At 44.0% G+C, this 25,634-nt stretch overlaps 1 protein-coding gene across 1 annotated transcript in view; it reads left to right on the plus strand.

Annotated features, from left to right (window-relative positions):
- Positions 1-707: 707 nt before the first annotated feature.
- The window catches only part of WDR11 (WD repeat domain 11), a 635,868-nt gene continuing 610,941 nt past the window's right edge, over positions 708-25,634 (plus strand). The window contains exon 1 of the mRNA XM_086922941.1: positions 708-865. Within this exon, the coding sequence (XP_086779067.1) occupies positions 777-865 (89 nt within the window). The 5' untranslated portion in view covers positions 708-776. The remainder of the gene's footprint in view (positions 866-25,634) is intronic.

The raw sequence follows: 25,634 nt of genomic DNA on the forward strand, positions 1-25,634 counted from the left end.
GCAGTAGACTTTTGTACTCTACTAATTCCTATGTGACTCTTAGAGTATATCCATTTGTATCCCTTCCCTATGTATATAGAGATAACTCTAATCACTACTATATGCAGTAGACCTTTGTATTATCTACCATTCCTATGTGACTCTTAGAGTATATCCAGTCATATCCCTCCCCTATGTATATAGAGATAAATCTAATCACTAGTATATGCAGTAGACCTTTGTACTATCTACCATTCCTATGTGACTCTTGGAGTATATCCATTTGTATCTCTTCCTTGAGTGACTTTACTACTTGTACATTTGCAATTTTTCTTTCTGTTTGTATCTCTTCCTTGTGTGACTTTACATCTTGTGCATTTGCAATTTTTTCTGTTTGTATCTTTTATGTAACGCATGTAATTCTAAGTCCTTATGTTTTGCAACTAGTTCTTATGTAAAGCGCTCTGACACCTTCGGGTAAAGTTCGCGCTATATAAAATCGCAATAAATAAATAAATAATTATAATAGGGAGCCTTTAGTGGTAAAGATGACAGAACATCCCCAAGTAAGTGATCGCCAGTGGTAACAGTTGCCAATAGTAACGGTCATATGTATTCTTTGACCTTAAATTCCTGCGCGCCAGCAGTAAAGATGGCGGCTTTCGAGCGTGAGTCCTGCTGCGCATGCTCGAATTTACGGACGTTCTTTCAGTTCTTTTACAGCTGATGATGCGTGCGCAGTAGAACCCGGAACTATCGCAGCACCCTAGGTGTCAGTGTGCCGGGTATCAAGCGCCATGCAGCTCCCTTATGCTGTCAACGTGAAGCTGTCAGCGAGAACTCTGAGCGGAGCCCTCAGTCCACAGAACCGGGGGGCGGCCGACTGGTGAGCGGGTACTCTCCTTATGCATGGGGAAATAATAGACTACCCGGAGAGGAGACTGGGGGGATCCAGCCCACTCCCTGACCTCGGGTGACTTGTACACTCTGTAGTGTCCTAAATAGGAATTAGGGTTACATTCCCTGCGGGGAGAGTTGTAAGGAATTACTCCCTCTGGGTAATTAGAAATGATATCACAAACGTTCGGAAAGGGCGAAAGGAGTAACAGACACACTATGGAGCAGTAAAATTGCACACCTGCCATGTGGCTACATGTCGTTTCTGATAGGTTCTGTAAATCCTGATGTTTTAGCCATTATCTATTTGTAGGTTTCAATGCCATACCTATAATGGTAAAGTGGTACCGCATTAGTCTAAAAGCAAACGGCACTGCCATCTGAAAATCTGCAGGATGTAGGTGCCTCACACGTTGACACTTTCTGAAAGCATTAAAGGTTACACTACAGGTGTATGGGGTCTTAGGTGGCCTTTAGATACTAAGAGAGAGGACCCTGCTGTGGAGGTTGTAATACAGTGGGAGGAGAAAAGTTTGGATCACACCTTCTGGACAATGTAAGGAAGGTCACAGATCCCGTGAAGAGGATGTTATGGGATCCCACCACTTTGAGAGCGGTAGAAGATAATCTCTACACTGGAAGGGACAGACCGCACGGCGCACACATTTCTGGCAAGGGAAAATTGGATGCCAGATCCCGTAAGGACATGTGTCATGTTGATAGAATACATAAAGTGCCACAGGCAGGCATTACAAAAGTAAAGCACTGTAGCAATTATGATAGCCTCATTGCAGTGTCCGGTCTGATTTTGTATTCTTGATCATCTTGTGACGTGTACCCACATACCAAAATGCACTGCTCCATCTTTGCTTACTATTAATATGTTGTTAGAATATCAATGCCCCCCAACAAGACTCGTTTCCTCTTCTCTTTATTTATTTGGAAGCATTGTAACGGCATCTTCATCCACATGTGAATACTTGCAAACAGTTATTTAAGTTGGAAAAACATTAAGAAAATCCAGATTTAGTGAAGTCGGAATCCACTCTGATCAGACGCGGATAGATTATTTGTCATTATGCATATGCTCCCCTGGACCACTGCTTCGGACTGAATGATTCTCTGACAAGTATATTTTCATAAGTTTATTAAATAGCATGTAGTTGTGTTCTGCTTTTGGGTGAGGGCCAAATGCGTGTTGGAGCCTTTACCCTAAATCAACAGCTGTCATGGGAAGGTCGCAACTTTTGAGTTTTAAATGTTTACATGTTTTCCTGACTAGTTTGATATGATCTTGTTTATACAAGTAAAGGCGCATCCTGTCATCCCGAGTATGGTTCCTGTTTATATGATGGTCTTTGGAACCCCTTTATAAATTACGTTAGAGTAATCCAGTTGTGCTATTAGCTGTCTTAATTTTAGCTCAGACATGCAATGTGGAAAAGTTAGATGATTCCTGCAGAGTGGATACTTCCATATTGATGCCAGAAACCACACTGTTGATTTGGGGTACTGATGAGAGGTCTGTGTTGGAGGCATTTCCCACATTTATAACTTGCTAGCTTTCTCCAGGTGTCTATCTATGAATGGGGACGAGCTGAACAGAAGTGTACTGATATCAACTTAAAATATGCGAGTCCTGGATTTGGTTTTGTATAGGCAAGTGGACTGCAAGCTTTATTCACGGGGAGCCCCCCTAAGTAAATACAGTTCGTTCCATGTCTCAAAATTGGGTAACAGCTAATATTTTTGAATTATTTATATGCGATCACTTAGCTATTGTGATCAGACAAAAAGATTGCAGAGGCACCTCCATGATATTTACTCTAGATCAGTGTTTCCCAAACTTTTTACAACCACAGACCAATTTTTAGAACGACAAACTTTCGCAACCTTCCTAGCTTGTCTCCTTTCTGGTGAAGAATTGGCTTGGTAGTTTAGTCTGCCCTGTTCCCATGATGCACTGGGCCAGGGACAGACTGATTTGCATATAGCCAGGTTCTGAGCTGGGATGGTGCAGTGAGATAAATAACGGTGATGGATCAAGCCCTGATCTTTGGACTGGGTAAGAGTGGTCTGCTTAATTCAGACACTCTGTTCATCACCACCCCCTTTTCTGAATCGTTCCTAGCCATGAGGCGGGGATTTTTTTTATTGTAGCTAAAGTATCTTGTGTTAGCGCTCAGTCATTTATAGACAGCACATTTTCCATTAAAATGGTCACTTAATTTGCAGAGACATACTGTTTTACTGATAACACTACATTGCACTCAAAATGTAGTGTGTGGTAATTGAGTTTCAGTGAATATTTATTCTTTGTGCGTCACCAAGTAAAGTACCATGATTTGTTTTGGTCCTATTGAAATCTTTGTTTCCGTTACTTTTCAGTATTACAAAAAAATGTGCTTCATTTTTGCTTTGCTATTTCCTGAATGTGTACAGTTCATTTACAGGTATTTACATTTTTTGTGTGTTATAGAAAATTACACTTTCACACTCTGTATCCCCTAGAAAGATTGTCATCTAATTCACTTTACTTTTCTTTCTCTGACTGCAAAGTGATAGGAGTTTGTAAACACCAATCCCCATGTTAGAAAAATAAAGATCAATTTGTCAGAAGACATAGCCTGCCATTGCTCTCTGTCTTTGTACAGCAAATGTGACAAGATAAGTACAGAATTTAAAGGGTTCTTTATCTATTGCTTCGACTTTCCCGACTCACCAAAAATCGGCTTTTCTACTTGAGCAGCAACTTTCTCAACGCATACGGTAGTGGCCTGCTGTGACTGCCCTCTTTGAGAAATTGCACTGGGACTCGTCTTGGTGCTCAATTTTTCTCGCTCGTGCTGGCAAACTTAATGTTGGTGAGCCACGTGTGAGAAAACCTCCGCCACACACGTTCACAGAGTTTGTCCGGAACGCCACACTCAAGGTGGAGTTTTCCGATCACCCCTTGTCTTCATGAAGTTTGATGGGAATGTACTCGGTAATGCTAGCCCAGATGGATTATGCCTCTCATTGGTCTCAACCCTTAGTGTCTTTCGAGTAGCCATAGCTTTAGCTTCATATATTGTTGCAACATATTGCTGGTTAAAATAGGTTGTAGATAGATCGCTGATTGATTATAATCGAAAGCTCTGATGCAATGGTTTTTCAAGAGTTGAGAAAGTATTATTTATTTAAACTGACTTGGAATCAACTCCTTTGATACAGACGATAGTATCAGGACACTCATGTCAGGAGCAAGTGCAAGAATGTGTCATTTATGGGAGTACCAAGACAAGGTTCCACTGGCAGATCTGGAGCTATGATTTTTAAGGCAAGATTGGTGATCAATGTCCTCTTCAACGATTTGAAGCTGGTAAAGGAAGTCCTCAGCAGGGTAGGTAGGATAGTGGCACATGTTGATTGCTAGGTTTTATTCTCAACGGTATGGCTAACTGTGATAATTTTTGAGTCAGGAACCATAGCATGGTTTCACGATATTGTTGAATGGCACAGATGATGTTTTTTCCCACAGCATGCTGATACATACATATGCAGCAATGACCACGTGGTCGTTTACTACTTTACCTCCAAGACTGTTTATTGTAACTTTCAGTGTTGACAACCCAGGGGAGAAATATCAAAATACATACTTTGACCCGAGGAGCTTTTTTGGTACCTGTATCGAGGTGGGAAGAGTTATTAGTAATGAAGATCCCGACTTTTGAAGTAGTAAGTAACAAAGTATGGTGCATATTATATATAGCACCATTCATCTATTCTTATGCTTATCAAAAAATGAACCCAGTAACCCAGAAAAGAGATAAGAAACTGAATCGACATTGGTTGATTTATCAGTTTAACAATCTCCCTCTGAAAATTGATAAAGATAACAAGGACAGGACGCTAAAGTCCTGCTCCAATTCCCAGGATTTGGTGTAGAATGTTGACAGACTGTACACCACTTTCTGCATTATATCAATCAACAAGACCCAAGAAGGTACTACCAACTTGTACAATACTTTAAATGACTGCGGGCGCAGAAAATAATCTCATTCATACAATTAATATAATAATCAAAACAAACACAGAGGAATGGTTGTTTAAACGTACGCCTGCATCTAAGACTAACTGAATACCTGGAAATAACTGCAGAGGTTTCACATAACGGAGGAACTATAGGAGAAATCCTCTGTCTACTGTGTACAGAGGATAGAAATGTATTTATTTAGACATTTGAATAGCTCACCTGGACATCAATGTTATTAGGATGTTTTGCAAAGCAACATTCGAAATTAACAGGGTACACTGCTACTTACAAGTATATAACTTTTGGAGACCCTTAGAGTGAAATCATCAGTTTGTTGTGAAACATTATATGAATTATGAGGCCTTTAGATGTTTCCAGAAGGTAGTGTATGGTGTCAAAGATCTAAACGCTATGGGAAGAGAGTTCCAGTTTGAAGGGATATATTGAATAAAGTTTGTCTTTGAGCAGTAGAGATTGTCACCTTAGGCGTTTTGATTAGGAGAAAATTGCGACTTCTTAAACCTCTTTGGCCTCCAGAAATCTTATATAATGACTGTTACAGAGATGAAGCAATGGGACTCAACGACCAGCTCTGAAATCCCCACAAAAGGCGGTCAGTTCATCGCTGTGCTACAACAGACAACACCTCTGCAGCAGAAAAATGTACTAATGGAGAATCCCCTAGGGCAGTAGTTCCCCAACTTTTGACTCTTGAGGACCCCCATTGAGTCACCACTGGAAGCCGGGGACCCCCAAGCAATTTGTATGATTTAAATTTCAAATATTAAAACAGTAATTCGAAGAAAAAAAACGTGGGTCGTACATCTGGCCCTTAGTATTTTATACTGAAGAGATTTGCAAAAAAGGAAAACGTTTAATGGGAAGGTTGGTGCTGCATCTCAGTGACTAACTTTCAAATTGTTGGTTTTATTTTGCAGTACGAGGCGCCTGCTCATGCCAGGGCCAGATTCGAAACCCAAAGCAGCCCTGGCAAATGTTTTCTGACCAGTCCCCACACGGTGCACCCAAGTGCGGGGAGTGAGCCTGACCACTACAAAGGTGGCTTTGGGAGGCTCTCCCCCCCTCAAAATATTTAGGAAACAATGGTGCATTCTACAACACATTTTTCATTATATATTGAATTGTAATAACTTTGAAAGAATAGTAATTGAAGGCCTTACTATGCACCAGGATGTGACAATCTTTGTTGGAGTTCTTCAATGATTCCTTTATTATCACCCTTCAACAGTGCCTCTCATCTCTCCATAGCCTCTCTGTCACATGTATTTAATTTGTTTTATAGCATCTCTCATACCATTGTAGTATGTCAGAGCACTTTACATCACACACATATAGAGACAATGAATCTTACATGTAAATCAGTGTATAGAAAATGTTACATAAGGTAAAGGGACCTACAAGGTCTAGTATTCACATGTCATTTATACTGGTAGGCATTTTTTAAAGAGTGGTAAAGCTGCTAAATATACAAGAAACTTTGCTGTGTTTTCAAAACTGCTGCCTCCGGACCCCCTGGGAATGTGTCAATGGACCCCTGATGGGTCCGCGGACCCCAGTTTGGGAAACACTGCCGTAGGGCAATACCAAACAGTACTATATTCACTTGTCTGGAGCACAAAATACACTACAAAGTTGTATAATTCCACAAAACTCCAATCTTTATTGTAGCATTCAAGAAAATACAAACATGGGCCTACAACCGCGGGGGCTGGCCGCTAGATAAATTAAAACCACCAATATTACAGTACTACACAGCTCATCAGCCGACAACCCGGAGGTTCGGCAGCGATTCAGGACAAAACTGGTATAAGAATGCACAAGTAAGTTTCAGAATGAGTCAGAGGTTTCGTTTTATATTACATGAGAGAGGATCAGGTGCCATACAATCAAACTAGATAATGCGGGGGACAGGGTAAGAAACAGGATAGACACATAATAACCACTGTGATGGAGAATCGGCGTCAAAGTATACAGATCGATGCAAATGAACACACAATATACATTCCATGTTGTGCCAATTCTCGGAGCCTGCCCACCCGGAAATCGGATATCAGAAAAGCATGAGCACTAGATATAAGCATACGATAAAAGCCCAAATGATTCGGAGCTATACTGATCCTTAAGAAAGAAAGAGAAAGAAAAGAAAGGACATAGAAAACAAAAAAGGCAAAATAAAAAAAACCCCAGTCCAGCTCCCCACCCTGCAGATGGCTACAGCCTAACCCCACTAGCAGCGTACCTGTCGCCCCTAATAACTAAAACCCTAAAGGAAGGAAGAAGAATGGAGGAGGGCATAGACATTTGAGCTCCCAGCCCCTTTTGACCCCCGCCAGATACAGCCACCCCCTATCAATAAAAGAACACTTATGACAGCACTATAGAGGTGAGTAGAGGGTACCGGAAAACACCGCCTAGCCTCTTAGAACAAGCAGTTACAGGTCGAACACTTATAAAAGCCACACCAACCCTTCCCGACCCAGTCAATCTTAACCCTGGCCCTTCCGAACAAGAACACGGACCCCTCCCATCGAGACCCAAAGGCACACAAAGAGGTAATAAAGGAGAAAAGAGTCATCAAAAATCAATCCATGGCGACTCGCAGGCAATAGGTCCACGGGAACTTTAGACGCTGAAGAACTCTCCCTCCTGGATGAACAGTCCCAATGTATCCTGCACAGGAGTCGTAGAGTCACCAAGGAAGGAGAAGACAACCACAAAGTAAAAGGAAAGTCACAAACGGAAGTCTCCGGGAGGGGAGCGTCCCCCAATCTCTCCAGAGCCGATAGTAATGGAAGGTTTGGTGATATCATGACATTCTCGGGAACACCGTCTCCCAGGGCACTATCCGATGGATCCAATGCTTGTATCCTCACGGGGCTCTCGCACGGAGTCAAAATGGCCACGGTTTGAATGGCTGCAGATTCCTGTTTCAACCGTAAGGCCGGGTCCGGGTCCACCAGGAGCATATCAAATAGGCGCGAGTCCAATTTGCTCAATAAGGTATCCACCTGTGATCGAAACACCCAAATTTCCGCCAGTACTGACCTCAGCGATGGCTCCTGCATCGTTTGATCCACTGTCTCATGCCCGATATCAATCCCAATCACCTCCTTGGGTGAATCCGGCATCCTCGGGGGGGGGACAAACAGGATTGCAAACGTGCAGATGCGGAGGGTGACCGGTCTTTGCTCGCAGCCACGGTCCACACCGTTAAGGCCGCGGGCCAGAGGCCCGAAACCACGAACCCCAGTGGCCCTGATACCAGGCCCGCGGGACGGGAACCCCCACTAACAACCAGTAATAAGCAGAGTCACTCTTCCATCGATAACAAGCAGTAGAGACGATCGCCGCCAAATCCGGGCTGAAACAAAGCCTCCACTCCAGTAGACCGGACCCAGCCTGGTGTTTATGGCCGATGTTGTTGCACTGCAGCCCGGCTGTGAAAGTACTCGAGGCCCCGGCTTCACCGCTGGAGCAGGCCGCAAACTTCAACACGACAGAACTTCATCCAACAAGCCGATAAAAGTTTCCGAATTTCATCATCGGAGTGCGGAACAGTTCATGCACACAGAGACCAGGCGCAAAGTCAGGATAATGTACAGGATATCGCGGCGGGTTACGCAGGTCGGCGGAGCCGGGAGCCTAAGCAGCCATCTTGTTTGCCAACGAAGCTCCTCCTCAATCAAGATATATTATTAGCATGTAAAATGTATTAAATATTCATATAAAATAAACAGTACACATTGTAAAATTATGAGATATGTCTCCATATGATATGTACACAGCCAGTATGGTTCATGAACAGCCAACACGTTTTTCATCTTCAAAAATAATTCCTCCTGGTTTAAGATATGCACACAGCTATATGGTTTGATGGATCCAAAGGGGACGATCAAAACAACAGTGGACGTTCTTAATAACCAGAACTGGTAACTTCTAAATAGTTACACCAAGAGGATGAAATGCCGAGTTGTTCTATGGATCACTATATAAATTGAGCTGTTCTAAAGCAGTAATTCTAGAACTACCACCGGATAAGGGATAAATAACTGTAAGCAATTGGACAATTGATAGCTAAGTATTCAGTATGCCAAGCAGATGGAAGATGGTATGAATTTTCAGCAGTTTTGAGCAAGTGGAGTAGTAACAGGATAATGCTCCTAGAATGGCCCCCTAATAAGGGGCGACTGTCTCTGATGTCTGTATCCGCATGCGGAGTGTATCACAGGTCAAGCCAAAGTTCGGTTGATTGAAGATTTGTAGAAATTATATAACTTCGTAGTTTATTTTATGCTCCAGACCAGTGCATATAGAAATCTTAGGTAAGTCTGCAAGGTAAGGAGGAGTATCAGCACATAGAGACTCAATTAGAAGGCAACACATTCTGACTAATCCTGGATAAAACAGTCCACCAATGTAATTTATGAAGGTCTAGGGAGATCTGGTCATATTTATCTTCAGAATGGACTAGTCTAGCTGTCAAATAGAATGCCATTATGATTGGGGCCAAGGGTGAATGTGGAACCAGCCGGGGGAGAGTTGTCAAAATCAAGCCATGAAGTGATGCATAGACGCCTGTTTTTAGCAGATAAGGAGGAATTAGCGATTGTATTTTTTTCAGTGTATAGAAGTAAAAGTTTGTGACTGATATAAGAGGAAATTTTTAGGAACTGATCGAGTGTGAAGCCAAGCACTTTATCTGATGAAATTTGTATGGACAGAAAGCCATCTAGATTTAGAATTGAGAAACTTGTGGTCAGGTCTGCTTTTAGTAGAAGTTGAGAGGAGAGAAATTCAGTTTTATGTGGGTGAAGAAGCCAGTCCAGATTCACTCCAGTTTGAAGTTAGAACATCTATTAATGGGGAGAATTTTAAATAAAGCTCTGTGTCATCCGCATATCGGTGAAGGGCAACACCTGGGTTTTGGGAGATCAGGATTTGTGGCTCCATGTAGAGAAAATAAAAACAGGGGACACTAGGTTTGAGACATGTGGGACCTCATAGCAGAAATTTGAGGTGGAGGAGCATTGGTCCCCGAAATGTACCAGTCTCTCAGTTAGAAATGCCTCAAACCATCTTAAAACTGTTTGATAGAATCACATGCAGTGTTCAAGTATCTGAATGAATGTTTTACAATTAGTGGAATCGAAAGCAGCTGAGAGGTCAAGAAGAACAACTAGGCAGGCTTGATGAACATCATCTAGCACATTCAGTGTTTCCTTTTCGATTCTGCAGCCAGGTCAAAACCCAAATGGATAGTTGTCTGGCAGATTATTGCCATAGAGGAAATGTTGAGTTTGTTATCAATAAACCATTTAGTGGCCATGCTGAGCCATGGTAGATTAGAAACTGGCCTGTAGTTTGTGGACTTCATTTGATTTTGAATGTAGGTAGATTTGGCTGACAAGGTGAGTAGCTTATTTTGTTTTCTAAGAGCTATATATATAGATTGCAGTTGCAGTTGCAGCTGTATATGGCATGTTCATTCCTCCATTCACACCCAATTTTCCTAAGGATGCTTCTTTGGGTGATCAAGCCTGTCAACCAAGGTGGGATGGGTTGATGGCAAGCATGTACAGGTTATGTATTCAAGGCAGGAAGACTGTATGGAGCTCTGACAAATCATGGCGAGGCTGAAGATGGACGTAGGGCTAGATTAACTAATGTCAAAATAGTTGAGATGCCTATCTTTTGTATTTTCAGTTCTAGTGAGAGAACAGAGATTCCCACCATAGTTGTTATGTTGTTCGAACGCTTGTTACATGCCTGCTATATTTCTTAAGGGAAGACTTTGTTTTTCCTTACAGAAGCAGACGGAGTTAAGAGGTGGTGGTGTTTGACTGATGAGTTTATTTTTGTGTGCCCCAGGAAATGAAGAAAACAAGTAAAAATCTTAGAAAGTCTTTTATAAAATCAACCATATTGTACGATGTGGGTATATTTTTTCACTTAAAGGTATTAGTGGGTGCTGGCATTTTGCAGTGTTACTCCATGATTATTTTTAGATATAGACATTTTTCTTTGGAATGCTTGTGATCTCTTAATTTCTTTGGCTAAGTAGCTGTTGGAAATGGCCCTTTCTGCAGGATCACCCCCAAACCTTTTGCCTTCCTAATTCCCTTTTAGCTGAATTTGTTTTTGTTGGCTTTAGGACTGTGGACACTTTACCACTGCAAGCCAGTGCTATAGTGCATGTGCTCTCTGCTTAACCCTTTCGATGCTGATGACGAGCTCAGCTCGTCATGATGCACGGGTGAGCTGTGCTGATGATGAGCTGAGCTCGTCATGAAACAATGGGAAAGCAAAGGATCCAGCATGAGAGGGGAAAACGCCTAGCAGCCAAGGTGTTAAAGCATGGTAACATTGACTTATACATAATTGGCATATTTAATTTACTTATAGGTCCCTAGTAATGTGCACTACATGTGCCATGGCATGTACATTAATGCTGATAGTGGGCCTGCAGCACTGATTGTGCCGCCCATTAAAGTAGCCCTTTAAACATGTCTCAGGCCTGCCACTGCAGAGCCTGTGTTGGTTGTTTACACTGCCATGTCAACTTGGCATAAAAGACCCCTTGCCAAGCCTTAAACTCCCCTTTTATTACCTATAAGTCATCTCTAAGGTAAGCCTTAGGTAGCACAGAGGGCAGGGTGCTGTGTAAGTAAAAGGCAGGACATACACTTTTACGTTTTACATGTCCTGGTAGTGAAAAACTCTCAAATTCATTTTTCAGTACCGTGAGGCCTACCCCTCCCATAGGTTAACATTGGAGATTCCTTGCTTCATCTGAAAAGTTTAATTCCTAATTTGGAAGGAAGTGGAGCTGTTATGTTTAGTACCTATGGAATTGTAATGATAAATATTCTTTGTTATGGTAAATTCCAATTTATAATTAACATTTAAAATAAATGCCACTTTTAGAAAGATGACATTTTTCTGCTCTTAGCCCTGTGTTCCTGCTGTCCGTTTACAATACTCGTCTGGGGTGGGTGACAGCTGGGCCTTGTGCATCCCCTCTAGACAGCCACACACTAAGGGAGCTTAGGTGTGACTGATGGGCAATCGTGAATCACAAAACCCTGTGAGGAATGAACTTCCTTGCTTGGTGAGGGGCCGAGAGGAACTCTGGAGGGAGTACACCCTCCCATGGGTATATACTGTATCACAAAAAGTACTCCCTGTATGTCCTAGTTTGCCACAGAAGGATTATCTGGCTAACTAGAACAGTCTATGCATCATAGATAGGTGGTATGCCCTATGTGAAGTATTAACACTACTGCTGCGTGGGGAAGGAAGCAATTCTTTTTGTTATTTTATTCCCTCACACACCCTAGTGGTGTCATGCTTCATCATCGGGACACCCTGACGCCTAGAAGTCAGCGTGGGCTCGACCATATTTCAGGGAGTGCTTAATGAGATAGATTTTGGCCAGGGGGGTAAAGATTAAAAATCAATGTCAGACCCCAGTATCCCTTTATTCTTGGCTCTGGCAGTGATATTAAAAACAAATAAATTTAAGGGTCTCTCGGGAGATTATGGTCCTAGGACCTTATTGAAAACATGTTTTTGTCTCTTGCTGCCCCATAAAGGGTGCTTGGACTTTCTTCAGGGCGTGACCCCCTGGAAATTAGATCAGTAAGAGAATTTCCCTATACTGTACCGTGATAAGGGCAGTTAGCTGCTCCTTATTTAAACGTGACCTTTGACGTAAATAATTCACTCCATCCCGATTTGGGAGATGATCCACTTCACGTAGGACCTCTTGTGAATGGGGTAGCCCTGTAGTCAAACAGTCATCAAGGGTCATGCCCCGTGTCTACACCTGGTAAGTAGAGGATCCCACCGCTTGGAGCAGCAACTGATGGGCAATCCACATCCTGCTGGGCCATCTTGGGCGGGATGGGAGGGAGGAGCCGGGTACCGCCTTACACTTGCGCCTGATTAGGCGTTGTCCTGTCCCCACAGAATGGACTACTTAGCCCCCTTAGGGAGTCTGGATCCAGGGTAGGAAGGGAGTATCTCTGTGTACTTCAAAGCCCCTCTTTGAAGTCTCCCCCACTTCAAAGACTTCACTGGGTATAAAACTGGACTTTTGACCCTACCAACTCAGTACATTTCTGGACCTGTGGATACTTTGCCAGGAAGAAGAACTGCTGTGCTGCTGAAGGACTGCCACTCTGCTGGACTGCTGCTCTGGAAGAACTGCTTTTCTGCTGTGCTGACCTGCCTGTTGCCCTCCTTGCCTGGGTGAGAAGGCCTGGACCTTCATCACTTGAACCCAAGGTGACTCCAAGGGCTTGTCTGCTTGTCTTTTGTTTGAAGCTCAGGGACACAAAAGACTTCTGACTACTCCACAAACAGCACCTGGACTCTGCCATCTGAGAGTCTTGCTTTGCCAAATGGTGCCAACACAGACCTGTGCTCTTTGGAAGTGGGTATAAAGTGCAGCAGCATACAAAATCAGTGACATTGGGCCGCTTGAAACAAAAGCATCTCCTTCAACACCAAAGCATCACTAGAATGCAGTACATCCCTTCGTCGACTGTGCCACGCATTGCCTCCATTCTCGACTCATCCTCGCTGGTGTAGCTCAACAACATTGCATTGCCTACAGCCTGCAGCTCAACGACAATGCATTGCCTCTTTGCTTCTTGCACCGCAGTGCTGTTGACAGTGCAACTAAGGTACTTTGCAGTGGTTTTAACCTGTTCCCTGCAGCTGGCCAGTTCTCCATCTTGGTTGACCCCCACTTGGCGCTTTATGGTTTTAAGCACTATATTTCAAGATAACCTTTACAAATTCATAACTCCAGCTATACTTATTTGATGTTTGTTGTTTTGCTCTTATTTGTTGATTAAATTAAGCTCTATTTGTCTATCCAGGTGTGGTATCTTTTTGTCTGGTGTTTTTCCTGTTTTACTCTTTGAAGTGTTGCACTAATACTGGGGTGGCAGAGTGGGCTAAAGAACGTTAATGGATTAAACCCAGATCAGTTGACTGGGGGTGAGTGCTTATATTGTCAACGCTCCGTCCATCATTTCCTTTGGTTTTTCTTTGTTCGCCATAAGTTGGCAGGGTATGCTCAGACGTGAGTCCCTTGCTCACTTTGCCACTGGATTCAAGCAAGCTGGGCTGAAGACGGCCGAAATGCCAGAAACCGGTCCTCGGTAGCTTGTTTCCGGTCCAGGGAAGGCATGGCTTGGCAGTTCGGGCTGGACTGTTCCCATGAGGCACAGGGTCAGACTGATTTGCATATAGCCATGTCTGAACTGGGGAAGCAGAGTGGGCTAAAGAACGGTGATGGATTAAACCCAGATCAGTTGACTGGGGGTGAGTGCTTGTATTGTCAACGCTCCGTCCATCATTTCCTTTGGTATTTCTTTGTTCGCCATAAGTTGGCAGGGTATGCTCAGACGTGAGTCCCTTGCTCACTTTGCCACTGGATTCAAGCAAGCCGGGCTGAAGACGGCTGATATGCCAGAAACCGGTCCTCGGTAGTTTTTGTCCCGTCCAGGGAAGGCATGGCTTGGCAGTTCGTGCTGGACTGTTCCCATGAGGCACAGGGTCAGACTGATTTGCATATAGCCATGTCTGAACTGGGGTGGCAGAGTGGGCTAAAGAACGATGATGGATTAAACCCAGACCAGTTGACTGGGGGTGAGTGCTTGTATTGTCAACGCTCCGTCCATCATTTACTTTGGTTTTTCTTTGTTCGCCATAAGTTGGCAAGGTATGCTCAGACGTGAGTCCCTTGCTCATTTTGCCACTGGATTCAAGCAAGCCAGCCTGAAGGCGGCTGAAATGCCAGAAACCGGTCCTCGGTAGCTTGTTTCCGGTCCAGGGAAGGCATGGCTTGGCAGTTCGGGCTGGACTGTTCCCATGAGGCACAGGGTCAGGCTGATTTGCATATTGCCATGTCTGAACTGGGGTGGCAGAGTTGGCTAAAGAACGGTGATGGATTAAACCCAGATCAGTTGACTGGGGGTGAGTGCTTGTATTGTCAACGCTCCGTCCATCATTTCCTTTGGTTTTTCTTCGCACAAATACTTTACACATTTATTTATTTATTTATAACGTTTTATATAGCGCGAACATGATCCCGAAGGATATCAGAGCGCTTTACAATTTTAGGGCAAGGAGGTAACAGTTGCAGTACCGGCATCAAAAGGAATACCAACCTAACATTGCCTCTTAAGTTAAATCTGACTTCTCTGTGCCAGGCTACCAGGGGTGAGCACAGGTTAGTTTAGGATGTGTATTTGTCTTACCCTGACTATGACTGTTTTTCCTGCTTGGTCAGAGTGCATACCTCTGCCAACCAAAAACCCAATTTTTAACAGCAGCTTTTTTTTGCCCTGTTTATTGTTTTGTGGTCGCCCCTAATTTTCTTTCTTTTGGCCTTAGTTTTTTTTAATGGTGATGTATGTCACTATGAATACCAATTTTGCCGTAACCCTTTCATCCCTGTCAGGCTCATATTAAACACTTTTTGTATTATTTAGCTGTTGGACCTTGACTGTGTATGTTAGCAAGACTCGCTCCTTTGTACAGTGCATCAAAGTCTTTCACATTAGTTAGTTAGGTGAGTGAGCAGAATAGCACGTTTGAGATATATATATATCTCTCTATCAATCAATCAAAATGTAGATCTGCTCCTGCCGGAAACCTTTGACCCTTGGGAAGTGGTGTGCACACCGGCAGAGCCAGCCGTTAATTAAAGTAAATCCACAAGAAAGTAAAGCGCATTCTCAAAAGGGAATGGTGGATTGAAAATAAAGATGTATTCCTTCATAAATCTGTACGTACAGATTTATGAAGGAATACATCTTTATTTGCATTTCACCGTTCCCGCCTGAGAATGCACTTTACTTTCTTGTGGATATATATATATATATATATATATATATATATATCTATATATATATATATATCACAACAACGTTTTCCAAGGAAGACGAAAAGAGCCGCTACTCCAGTCACTTGTATAGTTAGACAAAGTTAATTTATTCTGAAATCCATTTCAGAATTATCACAGAAAAACCAATGCGTTTCGGTAGCTCCTTCTACTTTGTTCACGGTTAGCTAAACCTATATATATACAATAAAGACCTCTCGTGCTTGAAGTATTTTGTAATAGGGTCTGTGCCACCGATGAAGAGAGGGGGAGATAGGGAGTCACGGTTAAGACAGCTAGAAACTAGGATGATATTGGAGCTCAATACACTGTGGCCTAATGGTTTGAATAACATAGACGAGTTACACCACTTCTTATAATTACATTGATCTCCTGTCCATGTACATTTCCTGCTGTTGGACACAGACCCATCTCCACTATCTTTCTCCCTCTTAGTTAGGTTCCCTATTTTGAGGTTGAGTTTGGGTCTGCACATTATTGACGTCTAAATTATAAATATGGTTGCATAACTTTTTCTACTGGTCTGTAAAATTGTAAATGATTAGAATCCTTGATGAGCTGTATTTATTTATATATGTGTGTGTATATATGTGTATATATAGATTTATTGTATATACATTTATGCATATGTATATATATGAAACATTTTGTACTTTTGTAATTTTCTACTTTTCCTGTTCTAGAGATTTTGATACTGTTTTGATACTGTTTTTCTATTGCTTTGCTACTGTTTTTCTACTTTTCTATTTTCCCATTTTTCTACTCTTGTAAATATATGACTAGTTAATGGGACAATGGAGGTGAACTTTGTAAATAAGCATATGTAAATTGGTGTGGGTTGTAAATAAGAAATATAAAATTGTGTATATATATGCCTATAAAATTGAAAGGTGATTATATATCTATATTTGACTATTATAAACCCGGGTGTATTCTATTGATCTAGGTTCCTTCCTTTTTAACTATTTATACTATTTATTATTATTAAAGTACGTGAAATATACACATGAAATGATAGGGTAATTAAAACCCACTATCAATCCATCTGTGAGAATATATATTTGCTTATCGTACTGGATATAATGACTGGTATTGCACTTTAGCTGTTTCAGCTTTCCTTTCTCATGCACTTTTTACAAATTTTGCACTTTACTCACTTAGCACTTTATCATACGACCACTGTTATATAGACGGAAACACTCATAGGCCTGAATTGTAGATATTAGAATTTCCCTGTTATTGCCTATTGTGGAGTAGATGTGTATCTGCTCTGTAAGTAAGGGTTATTATCTTCTATTAATTACTGGACAGGCCGTGTGTGATACATGAATGTCATAGGTGGACTTAACCAGTGAGAATTTATGGTTCATATATACCAATATCTGGATTTAACCAGTGATGTTTTTCCGTCCTTTTGGTAATGTTCCATTAGGTACACTGACATTTTACTGTGGAAGTATGTTGTTTATTTCTATGAGGTCACATGACTCACTATGTCACTGTGAGGGGATGGTCACTATGTGTAATTAGCATATATAAAAGCATTGAGTTTGATGTACTAGTTGCAGCGTGAACAAGGGCACATCTTGCCAGAAACGCGTAGCTGCTTTCTGTTGTTCAATAAAAAACAACTCTGCTGATGTGATGTGGTCCGTCTCCTTCCTGTTTGCTGGTGTGCTGCGTGGTTGCTGAAACACCGAGAGATCCAGAGGAGTCACGTGCTGTATATATATATATATATATATATATATATATATATATATTTGATGTGATCAAGGGCGCCTGAGCCCGAAACGCGTCATCTGTTGACTGCTGCTAGGTTGAAATAAAACATCTTGCCTGACAAAGAAGTGGTTCGCTTCTCTTTCTTCGCCGCCGAGGCTTTGGTGGAAGTGGAAGGAGTTATTTGCTTGCGATATATATATATATATATATATATATATATATATATATATATTAATCTAGCCACTCTTGGTCCCGCTGAACAATATCAATTTAACAATGAAAGAGTGCACCACCAGAGAGGCACTCGGCCTCTCTGGTGGGAACCCAATGATGAAGGATGTCACCAACTAGGTTGGTGAGTGAGGGTTCTTTTTAATAAAACAAGAGTGTCTTCTCTTTCTGGCTCTTCTCTTGTGGAGTGCACTCTTACGTTGTTAAATTGATTCAGTGGTCCATCCATGTGTAGGGTTGCACCATGTCAGTTGTGAATGCTATGTCAAGTTCATAGTCTTCAGTAAATGTTGCTGCTCACAGTTGATTGAACCCCGAGCTTTTATATTTTCACACTTTTAACTTTTTGACTTGTCTGGTTTGTCTGCTCGATGCTCAGACCATGCCAAGTGATGATTTCATAGGCTAAAGTTGCAGTTGCTAGGCAGGTTCAGAGGTGGGCAGCTGAGTGGCAAATTTAGGAATTCAAGGGTGTTTTAGAAAGGTGCTCTGAGCAGGCAACGGCTATGATGGACACAGGAGCATAGAAGTATAGGAATGGCCATCACCCAATGAGTTGGGTTTCTTGGGAATGTTTAATTTTTTTTTTAATCAAATCCCGTGTTTCATTTTTGCTTTTTAAATAAATGTACCAGACTTCTTCGTAATCTCTTGTAACTAACTGATGTAGGACAAAAGGTTTAAGTTTCTCCTGAATTTTTTTAATTGTGCTAAAAATCCTGGGCACAAAAGGATGGGATAGAGTTTTTTTAAAGTTTGTGATGGTGTTGTTGCCCCTTCCTGTTTCCGAGTCACATGTTTGGTAGCTGCTCCTTGCTTTGGTATTAATCATGCTCTCTACAAGTTTAGGTGATGGAGTCATGGAGCCTCGCTTGCTTGACTTGAGCCATGCACTTTTGTACCATGTTGCTCTGTTAGCTTTTCATTTGTGTTCTTAGTTTGATAGTAAGCCTTTGTGCTATCAATCAACCAATCAGATATTTGTAGAGCGCACTACTCACCCGTGAGGGTCTCAGGGCGCTGAAGGGAGGGAGGCGCTGCTACTGCTCGAACAGCCAGGTCTTGAGAAGTCTCTTGAAGGTCAGCAGGTCCTGGATTTGTCGCAGATTGATGGGGAGGGTGTTCCATGTCTTGACGGCGAGGTGGGAGTACGATCTTCTGCCGGAGGTTGTTCGGTGGATGCATGGAATGGCAGCGAGGGTGAGGCCAGCCGAGCGAAGCTGGCGGTTTGGGGTGTAGAAGGTGAGTCGTTTGTTGAGGTATGTTGGACCGGCGTTGTGGAGTACTTTGTGAGTGTGGGTGAGGAGCTTGAAGGTGATCCTCTTGTTGACGGGGAGCCAGTGCAGGTCTCTCAGGTGGGCAGTGATGTGGCTGGGGATGTGGAGGATAAGGCGTGCGGAGGTGTTCTGTATTCGTTGAAGCCTTTTTTTGTAGTTTGGCCGTGGTTCTTGTGTATAGGGCGTTGCCGTAGTCCAGCCTTCTGCTGATGAGGGCCTGGGTGACCGTTCTTCTGGTTTCGGTGGGGATCCATCTGTAGATCTTACGAAGCATGCGGAGGGTGTTGAAGCAGGAGGAGGCGATGGCGTTGACTTGCTGGGTCATTGAAAGTGATGAACCCCAGGTTGCGTGCGTGGTCGGTGGGAGGCGGGGCAGCTCCCAGCGTGGCCGACCACCAGGAGACATCCTAGGTGGAGGGAGTGGAGCCATGGATGAAGACCTCTGTCTTGTCAGAGTTCAGTTTCAGGCGACTGTTCTTCATCCATTCGGCGACGGCCTACATTCCTGTGTGGAGATTTGGTTTTGGTGGTGGCGGGGTCCTTGGTGAGGGAGAGGATCAGATGGATGTCGTCGGCGTATGAGATGATTATGAGGTCATGCGATCAGACGATGTTGGCGAGTGGTGCCATGTAGACGTTGAAAATGGTCGGGCTGAGGGATGATCCCTGGGGTATGCTTCAAGTGATCTTGGTGGCTTCAGAACGGAATTTAGGGAGGCAGACTCTCTGATTTCTGCCGGTGAGGAAGGAGGTGATCCAGTCCAGGGCTTTGTCGTGGATCGCTGCGTCGTCGAGCTGTGTGCGTAGGTTGTGGTGGCAGACGGTGTCGAAGGCGGCCGAGAGGTCCATGAGGGTGAGGGCCGCGGTTTAGCCGTTGTCCAGCAGGATCGTGATGTTTTCGGTGGCAGCGATAAGGCCAGTTTCGGTACTGTGGTTGCTGCGGAATCTGGATTGGGACGGGTCCAGGGTGTTGTTCTCCTCAAGGAAGCGGGTCAGTTGCCTGTTGACAATCTTCTCTATGACTTTCGCTGGGAACGGGAGCAGGGAGATAGGCCGGAAGTTCTTGAGGTCCTTTGGGTTTGCCTTGGGTTTCTTGAGTAGGGCGATGATCTTGGCGTGTTTCCAGCACTCCAGGAAGGTGGCAGTGTCGAAGGAGCTGTTGACGAAATTCTGGAGTTGGGATGCGATGATGGAGCTTGCTTTGTTGAAGACGCGGTGAGGGCAGGGGTCGGATGGTGAGCCAGAGTGGATGGTCTTCATGATTTTTATGGTGTTGTTGACGTGGTCCCAGGAGAGCCGGAGGGGTGTTGGCGACTGTCGGGGGAGTCTGGGTGTTGAAGCTGTAGTGGATGTCTGCCATCTTGCGGTGAAAGAAGGTAGCTAGGGAGTCTTGCGACGGTGGGATGTCGTTGGAGCTGGAGCTGGGGTTGGCGAGTTCCTACACGATGTCGAAGAGCTCTTTGCTGTTGTGTGCGTTGTTCTTGATGCTTTCCAGAAGGAGGTCCTTTTGGCGGTTCGAATTCGTTGGTGCTTGAGGCTGGCGTTTTTGAGGGCTGCATGGTTATCCGGTGTCTGTTCGTGGCGCCACTTCTTCTTTAGTCTTTGGCAGGTCTGCTTGGAAGCCTGGAGGTTGGTGGTGAACAAGATGGCCCTTCTGTCGGTGCGTCCGTTTGAGGGTTTCTTGATCGGGGCGAGAGTGTTGGCGCAGTCGTCGATCCGTTGTCTGAAGTTGCAGGTGGCCGTGTTGGTGTTGGTGGGTCTCGGGCAAGGGTGGTGATTAGCTGGTCTTCGGTGACCTTGTTCCAGCTGCGGTGGGAGATTTTTTGCAGGTGGTTGTGCGTGGTGAGTTTCTCGAAGGAGAAGTGGACGCATCGGTGGTCGGTCCAATGGAGTTCGGTGGTGTGGATGAAGGTGATGATGTGGTTGCTTGTGGAGAAGATGGGGTTGAGCGTGTGTCCGGCGGAGTGGGTGGGTGTCCTGACGAGCTGTTTGAGTCCGAGGTTGTCGAGCAGGGTGGTTGAGGTGCTGTCGTTGGCGTTCTCGAGGTGGAAGTTCAGGTCTCCGAGAAGGATGTAGTCTGTGGATGCTAGGGCGTGCGTGCTAACGATGTCGGTGATGGCGTCGCTGAACAGTGCCCGGGGGGGTCTGTAGACGAGGGTTCCTCTGAGGGTGGTGTTGGGATCGGTGTGGAGCTGGAAGTGCAGGTGTTTGGCAGTGCTGTGGGTGTCTTCGGTGCTGGTCGAGATTATGAGGGTATTCCTGTGGACAATGGCTATTTCTCCTCCTGGTCTGTTGGTGCGGTCCCTGCAGGTGATCTTGTAGCCCTCCGGGATGGCTATGACAGTGTCGGGCACTGAGGAGGGGTTCATCCAGGTCTCCCGTCAGGAAAGCGACGTCTGGGGAGGATGAGTCGAGTAGGTCCCAGCGTTCAATGGGAGGCTTATGTATGGAGGGGGGTGTTGAGTAGTATGCATCTGACATGGTTGCGGCCTGCCCTGGTGTGGGGGGGGAGGGAGTGCAGGTGCTAGTTGGCTGGTAAGCTGCAGCTTCAGGAGGAGAAGGGTCCATGGGTGAGCTTCGGGTGGCTTGGAAGTAGGTGGATGATCGGCCGGTGTTGAGTTTGTGGAGGATGTTGGCATCGTAGCGGTGTCGGGTGTTGTGGTGCCCGTGGGGGCCAGGGGATCTGGGGCTGGGCGCGGACGGGTGCAGACGGGCTTGCCTTAGGCGCTCTTTCGGCGCTCCAGAGGCACTCCCGCGCAGCGGTCACCGTAATGTAGGGAAGGGGGGGAGGATATGGGATGTGGGAGAGGGGCGGTAGGAGGAGGGGTCAGCGACAGCGGGAGAAAAACGGAGGGCAGACAAAGGTAAGCTACAGCCCACAGCAAGGGCTGTAGGGGTGAAAATAGAAAACAACAATATCCCCATAGAACTGCAGTACTAGTTTAGAGAACAGAATCCAATAAAACAGAAGACAGAAGCAGAACAATAGTCCATATACTAGCACAGTACGAATTACCAAACATTACAAAGAGCAAACACCATGCGCCTGAGGGCGACCTGAACCAGGGTAGTCTTGAACCCTGCAACGGAGCGGGGCTGCCTGGCTTCAGACGGAGCAGAGCACAGCTGCGCTGCCGGTAAGAGTGCGTGCCGAGACCAAGGTCTGAGGACTCACCTCGCTACCAATGTTATCTGTGTTTCACCATTGCTCCAACTTCCCTCCTGGGTTCGTTGTGCATTTGTTTTTTGGTAGCATTACCTGAGAGGCCATTACAATTACCTCATTGGTATTATCTTTTTAAAGGAAACCTCTCCTGCTTCTTGTGCTGTGTGTTTTTTTTTTTTGGCTGCCATTTTTGACTTACTGACATTTTGTCCAGGAAGTTGGCCCCATTGTAGCTTTATCACCGAAGCTTGGTGCATAACAACAACCATATCCTAACTTTGTCTTTGTGCCGTTGATAAAATACGCTTGAACAGAGACTTTATTTGTGCAAAACCTTACAAGTGTTTCTGCAATGAGAATTATATGGAGATTAGGAAAGATATAAGAGCAAGGCTGGAAGAGCAGATGCAGATCTGAGTGTTTGTCTGCCAACCTAATGGTCTACCACTTGCTTTTAGGTTTGATATGGCACAATAGATTTGCGTTCCAGCTTGGGTATTGGATATGACCGGTCTATGCTTGTTCGTCTGACTGTTGCCTCCTTTGAGAACCTTCAGGGTCATGAGTGGCTTGCGGTACGAGACCCTGCTCAAAATTGGTCTCTCGTTGTCAAGGTACAGGAAGAATAAACCGGACCTTTTAAAATGTTGAGTGATTCTTGTTTTGTCACCAACTTGTATCACAGTGTCAATGGTTAGTCCACTCTTTTTGTAGCTAATATAACGCCCTCCGTTGACCTTATGGGTTTCTCTCTACAATATGTATAATAAAAATATTTGCAGAATGCTTTGCTAAGCATTTTGATTTCCCGTTGCCATGACAGGGTCGAAGGCAAAATATTACAGAGTATATGTCATTTGAATAAATCATATCCATTAGAGGCACTTTATGTGGAATTTAGATTAGCCGGTGCTAATATAAAGCTTTAGATGCAATAATCCTGTGCGGATAATACATAGCGTTTGCTAAGAACAACACGTTATGAGGGTTGCTTAAGAACGAATTGTACTTATTCTCTTGGAATGGTTTTAGGTTTACTCAGAATTTAATATCATTCCTACGAGTTAAAGTATCAAATGAAATGCAGGTCTAGCATGGGGATCCATTCAGCAGGTAAAACGAGAACCACAATACAGGATTATTGTAGTTGTGTTGCAGATTGTGCTCGTTGTAGAGATCTCGCACTATATAATGGACTCTACGGTTTCAAAACGACTCTGGGTTATATTTAAACAGAGACGAATATAAAATGGGAAGTTGCTTATTTCTTTTACCTACGGGGGCAGCGCCGGGGGCGTGTGGGGTTCCTTTGAAATTTACGATGGGAAGACTGTCTGGTCGAAGTCAAGAACAATATGTATGCCCAGTGTGCAAAGTACGAAGCTATGATTTAACACCTGTAATGTATTCTCCGGTCTTCAAAATGGCACAAAGTAACTTTCTTCACTCTACCTTCATCTTTAAGAAAATCTGTCCCACTACAGTTGCTTTTTTCATACATCTCAGCTACAAAAATGCAAGAGGTTGTTTGTGATCGTCTTTTTAACTTTTCAAACGTGTTTTAAACTCATATTGAAAGGTTGCCTTTCTGACTCTATCTAACACGTTTTTTTTTACATTTTAATCGTGTGAATAGATGAATACTAAAGTATATGTTTTATGACTTAAGTTTGAGGTTTTGAAACAACCAATAACATTGAAATTGACTTGATACCGCTTCCTCTGAAACTTAGTGTTATTTATAGGAGCTCCTCAGTTTTGCCTTTAACTGGATCTGCGACTGCACAGGCAGCTACCAGTAGCAGCTTCTCTTGTGGTCCGTAGATGCAGGATGATTGTTATCTGATACTGAATAGAGCATTGAGCATCCAACACATTCCAGATTTTGTGTCGACAGGGAGACTTGTGCGATAAGAGGCTCCTTGTGTTTGAAAGAGCCTCTGACTATTGTAAAGCGTTGCTTTGCAGCTGGTAAATATCTACAGTGATCATTTGTAAATAGAAGTTGTCTCACTGCAATAACCCAATGGATCGTTTGACCTGAAGCTTCGCATGTATCCACCTCAGTGGAGATGACTAAGAATTACTATCACAAAAGAATTTGAGTCCTAGTTCTGTCTAATACTATAGTAGAGATGTAATGCAAGTACATGGAGAAAGATATGTGTTGCTCACCCTACAGCTACTCCCAGGTCAGAGAAGCATTTAATTGACAGAAATGGTTGGATGTAGTGTTCTGCTGGCATGATATGATTCAGACAGTAACTGTAGGGTGTAAGGTTGCAGTTTTGGGGAATGATTGAAAAGTTAGTGCCTTATTGGGAGTAGGGCATTGCCCGGGCTTGAGATTTAAGTAGAGAAGAGTAATACAAGTTCCAGTGATCGCATAAGAAGGCATTGGATGTAGGTGTAAGGGAATTCAGTCTTACATTTAATGTAGTGTGACAAAATATGAAAAGACAAAAATGTGAAGAGACACTAAGGTGGTTTTTAAACGCTTTATTAAAAATAAGAACCTTTGAGAGAGACTAGTGTTTGGATCAACTGCCCTTGCTATCCCTTGCCCCCTCAGTTGTTATTGCTTCGTAGTTCAATGCAAAACATTCCAAAGCAATGCAATACAGCAAGACCAGGCAGTAACAGTACTAGACTGAGCAGTGTAACTGAAAATATTGCAAACCAGTGGTGCTAGGTAAGACCGTAGGTTGAGGGTGGTATAGTGTTGTAGACAGCATAGGTTGAGAACGAGTTTAGACCAAAAATTATATGATTAAACACTTTCAGAAGACAGTAAGATTTGGTGCAGGGCCCAACCCACATTATGGCAGGTACACTGACGGCACCGTTGCGAGACGGCAGGGGGGTGTCGATCCTCACATGGAATGTGAATGGCCTGGGCTCTAGAATCAAAAGGGAGCTAGTGAACGACTATATTAAGAGGGTGGCGCCGGACTTTGCCCTTTTGCAAGAGACACACCTAAGGGGCGAAAAATGTAACTTCATAGCTAGAGGGAGGTATGCGGTCCTAGCCCACACGGGGTACACTCAAGATTCCAGGGGTACTGCTATATTGGTAAACAAAGCGTTCCCGTTCAAAACAACACGTACTTGGAACGACCCACAAGGGACATATGCAGGGGTCCAGGGAGTGTGGAGGAGGCAAAGATACACAGTACTCTCAGTCTATGCCCCACCGAAACTGCAGGCACGCACATACAAAGCGATAGCGAAGATCCTCATGGACACAGCCGACACAATACAAATAGTGGGGGGTGACTTTAACGATGTTATGTCGGAGGAGTTAGACCGCACGGGGCCAACACGTAGGGGAGGGGCGGAGACGACTCTATCACAACACATGGCCAACCTGGGTCTCACAGACATATGGAGATGACGACACCCCAC

This window comes from Lissotriton vulgaris, chromosome 5, assembly GCF_964263255.1.
Source record: "Lissotriton vulgaris chromosome 5, aLisVul1.2, whole genome shotgun sequence".
In the NCBI taxonomy this organism is placed as follows: Eukaryota; Metazoa; Chordata; class Amphibia; order Caudata; family Salamandridae; genus Lissotriton; species Lissotriton vulgaris.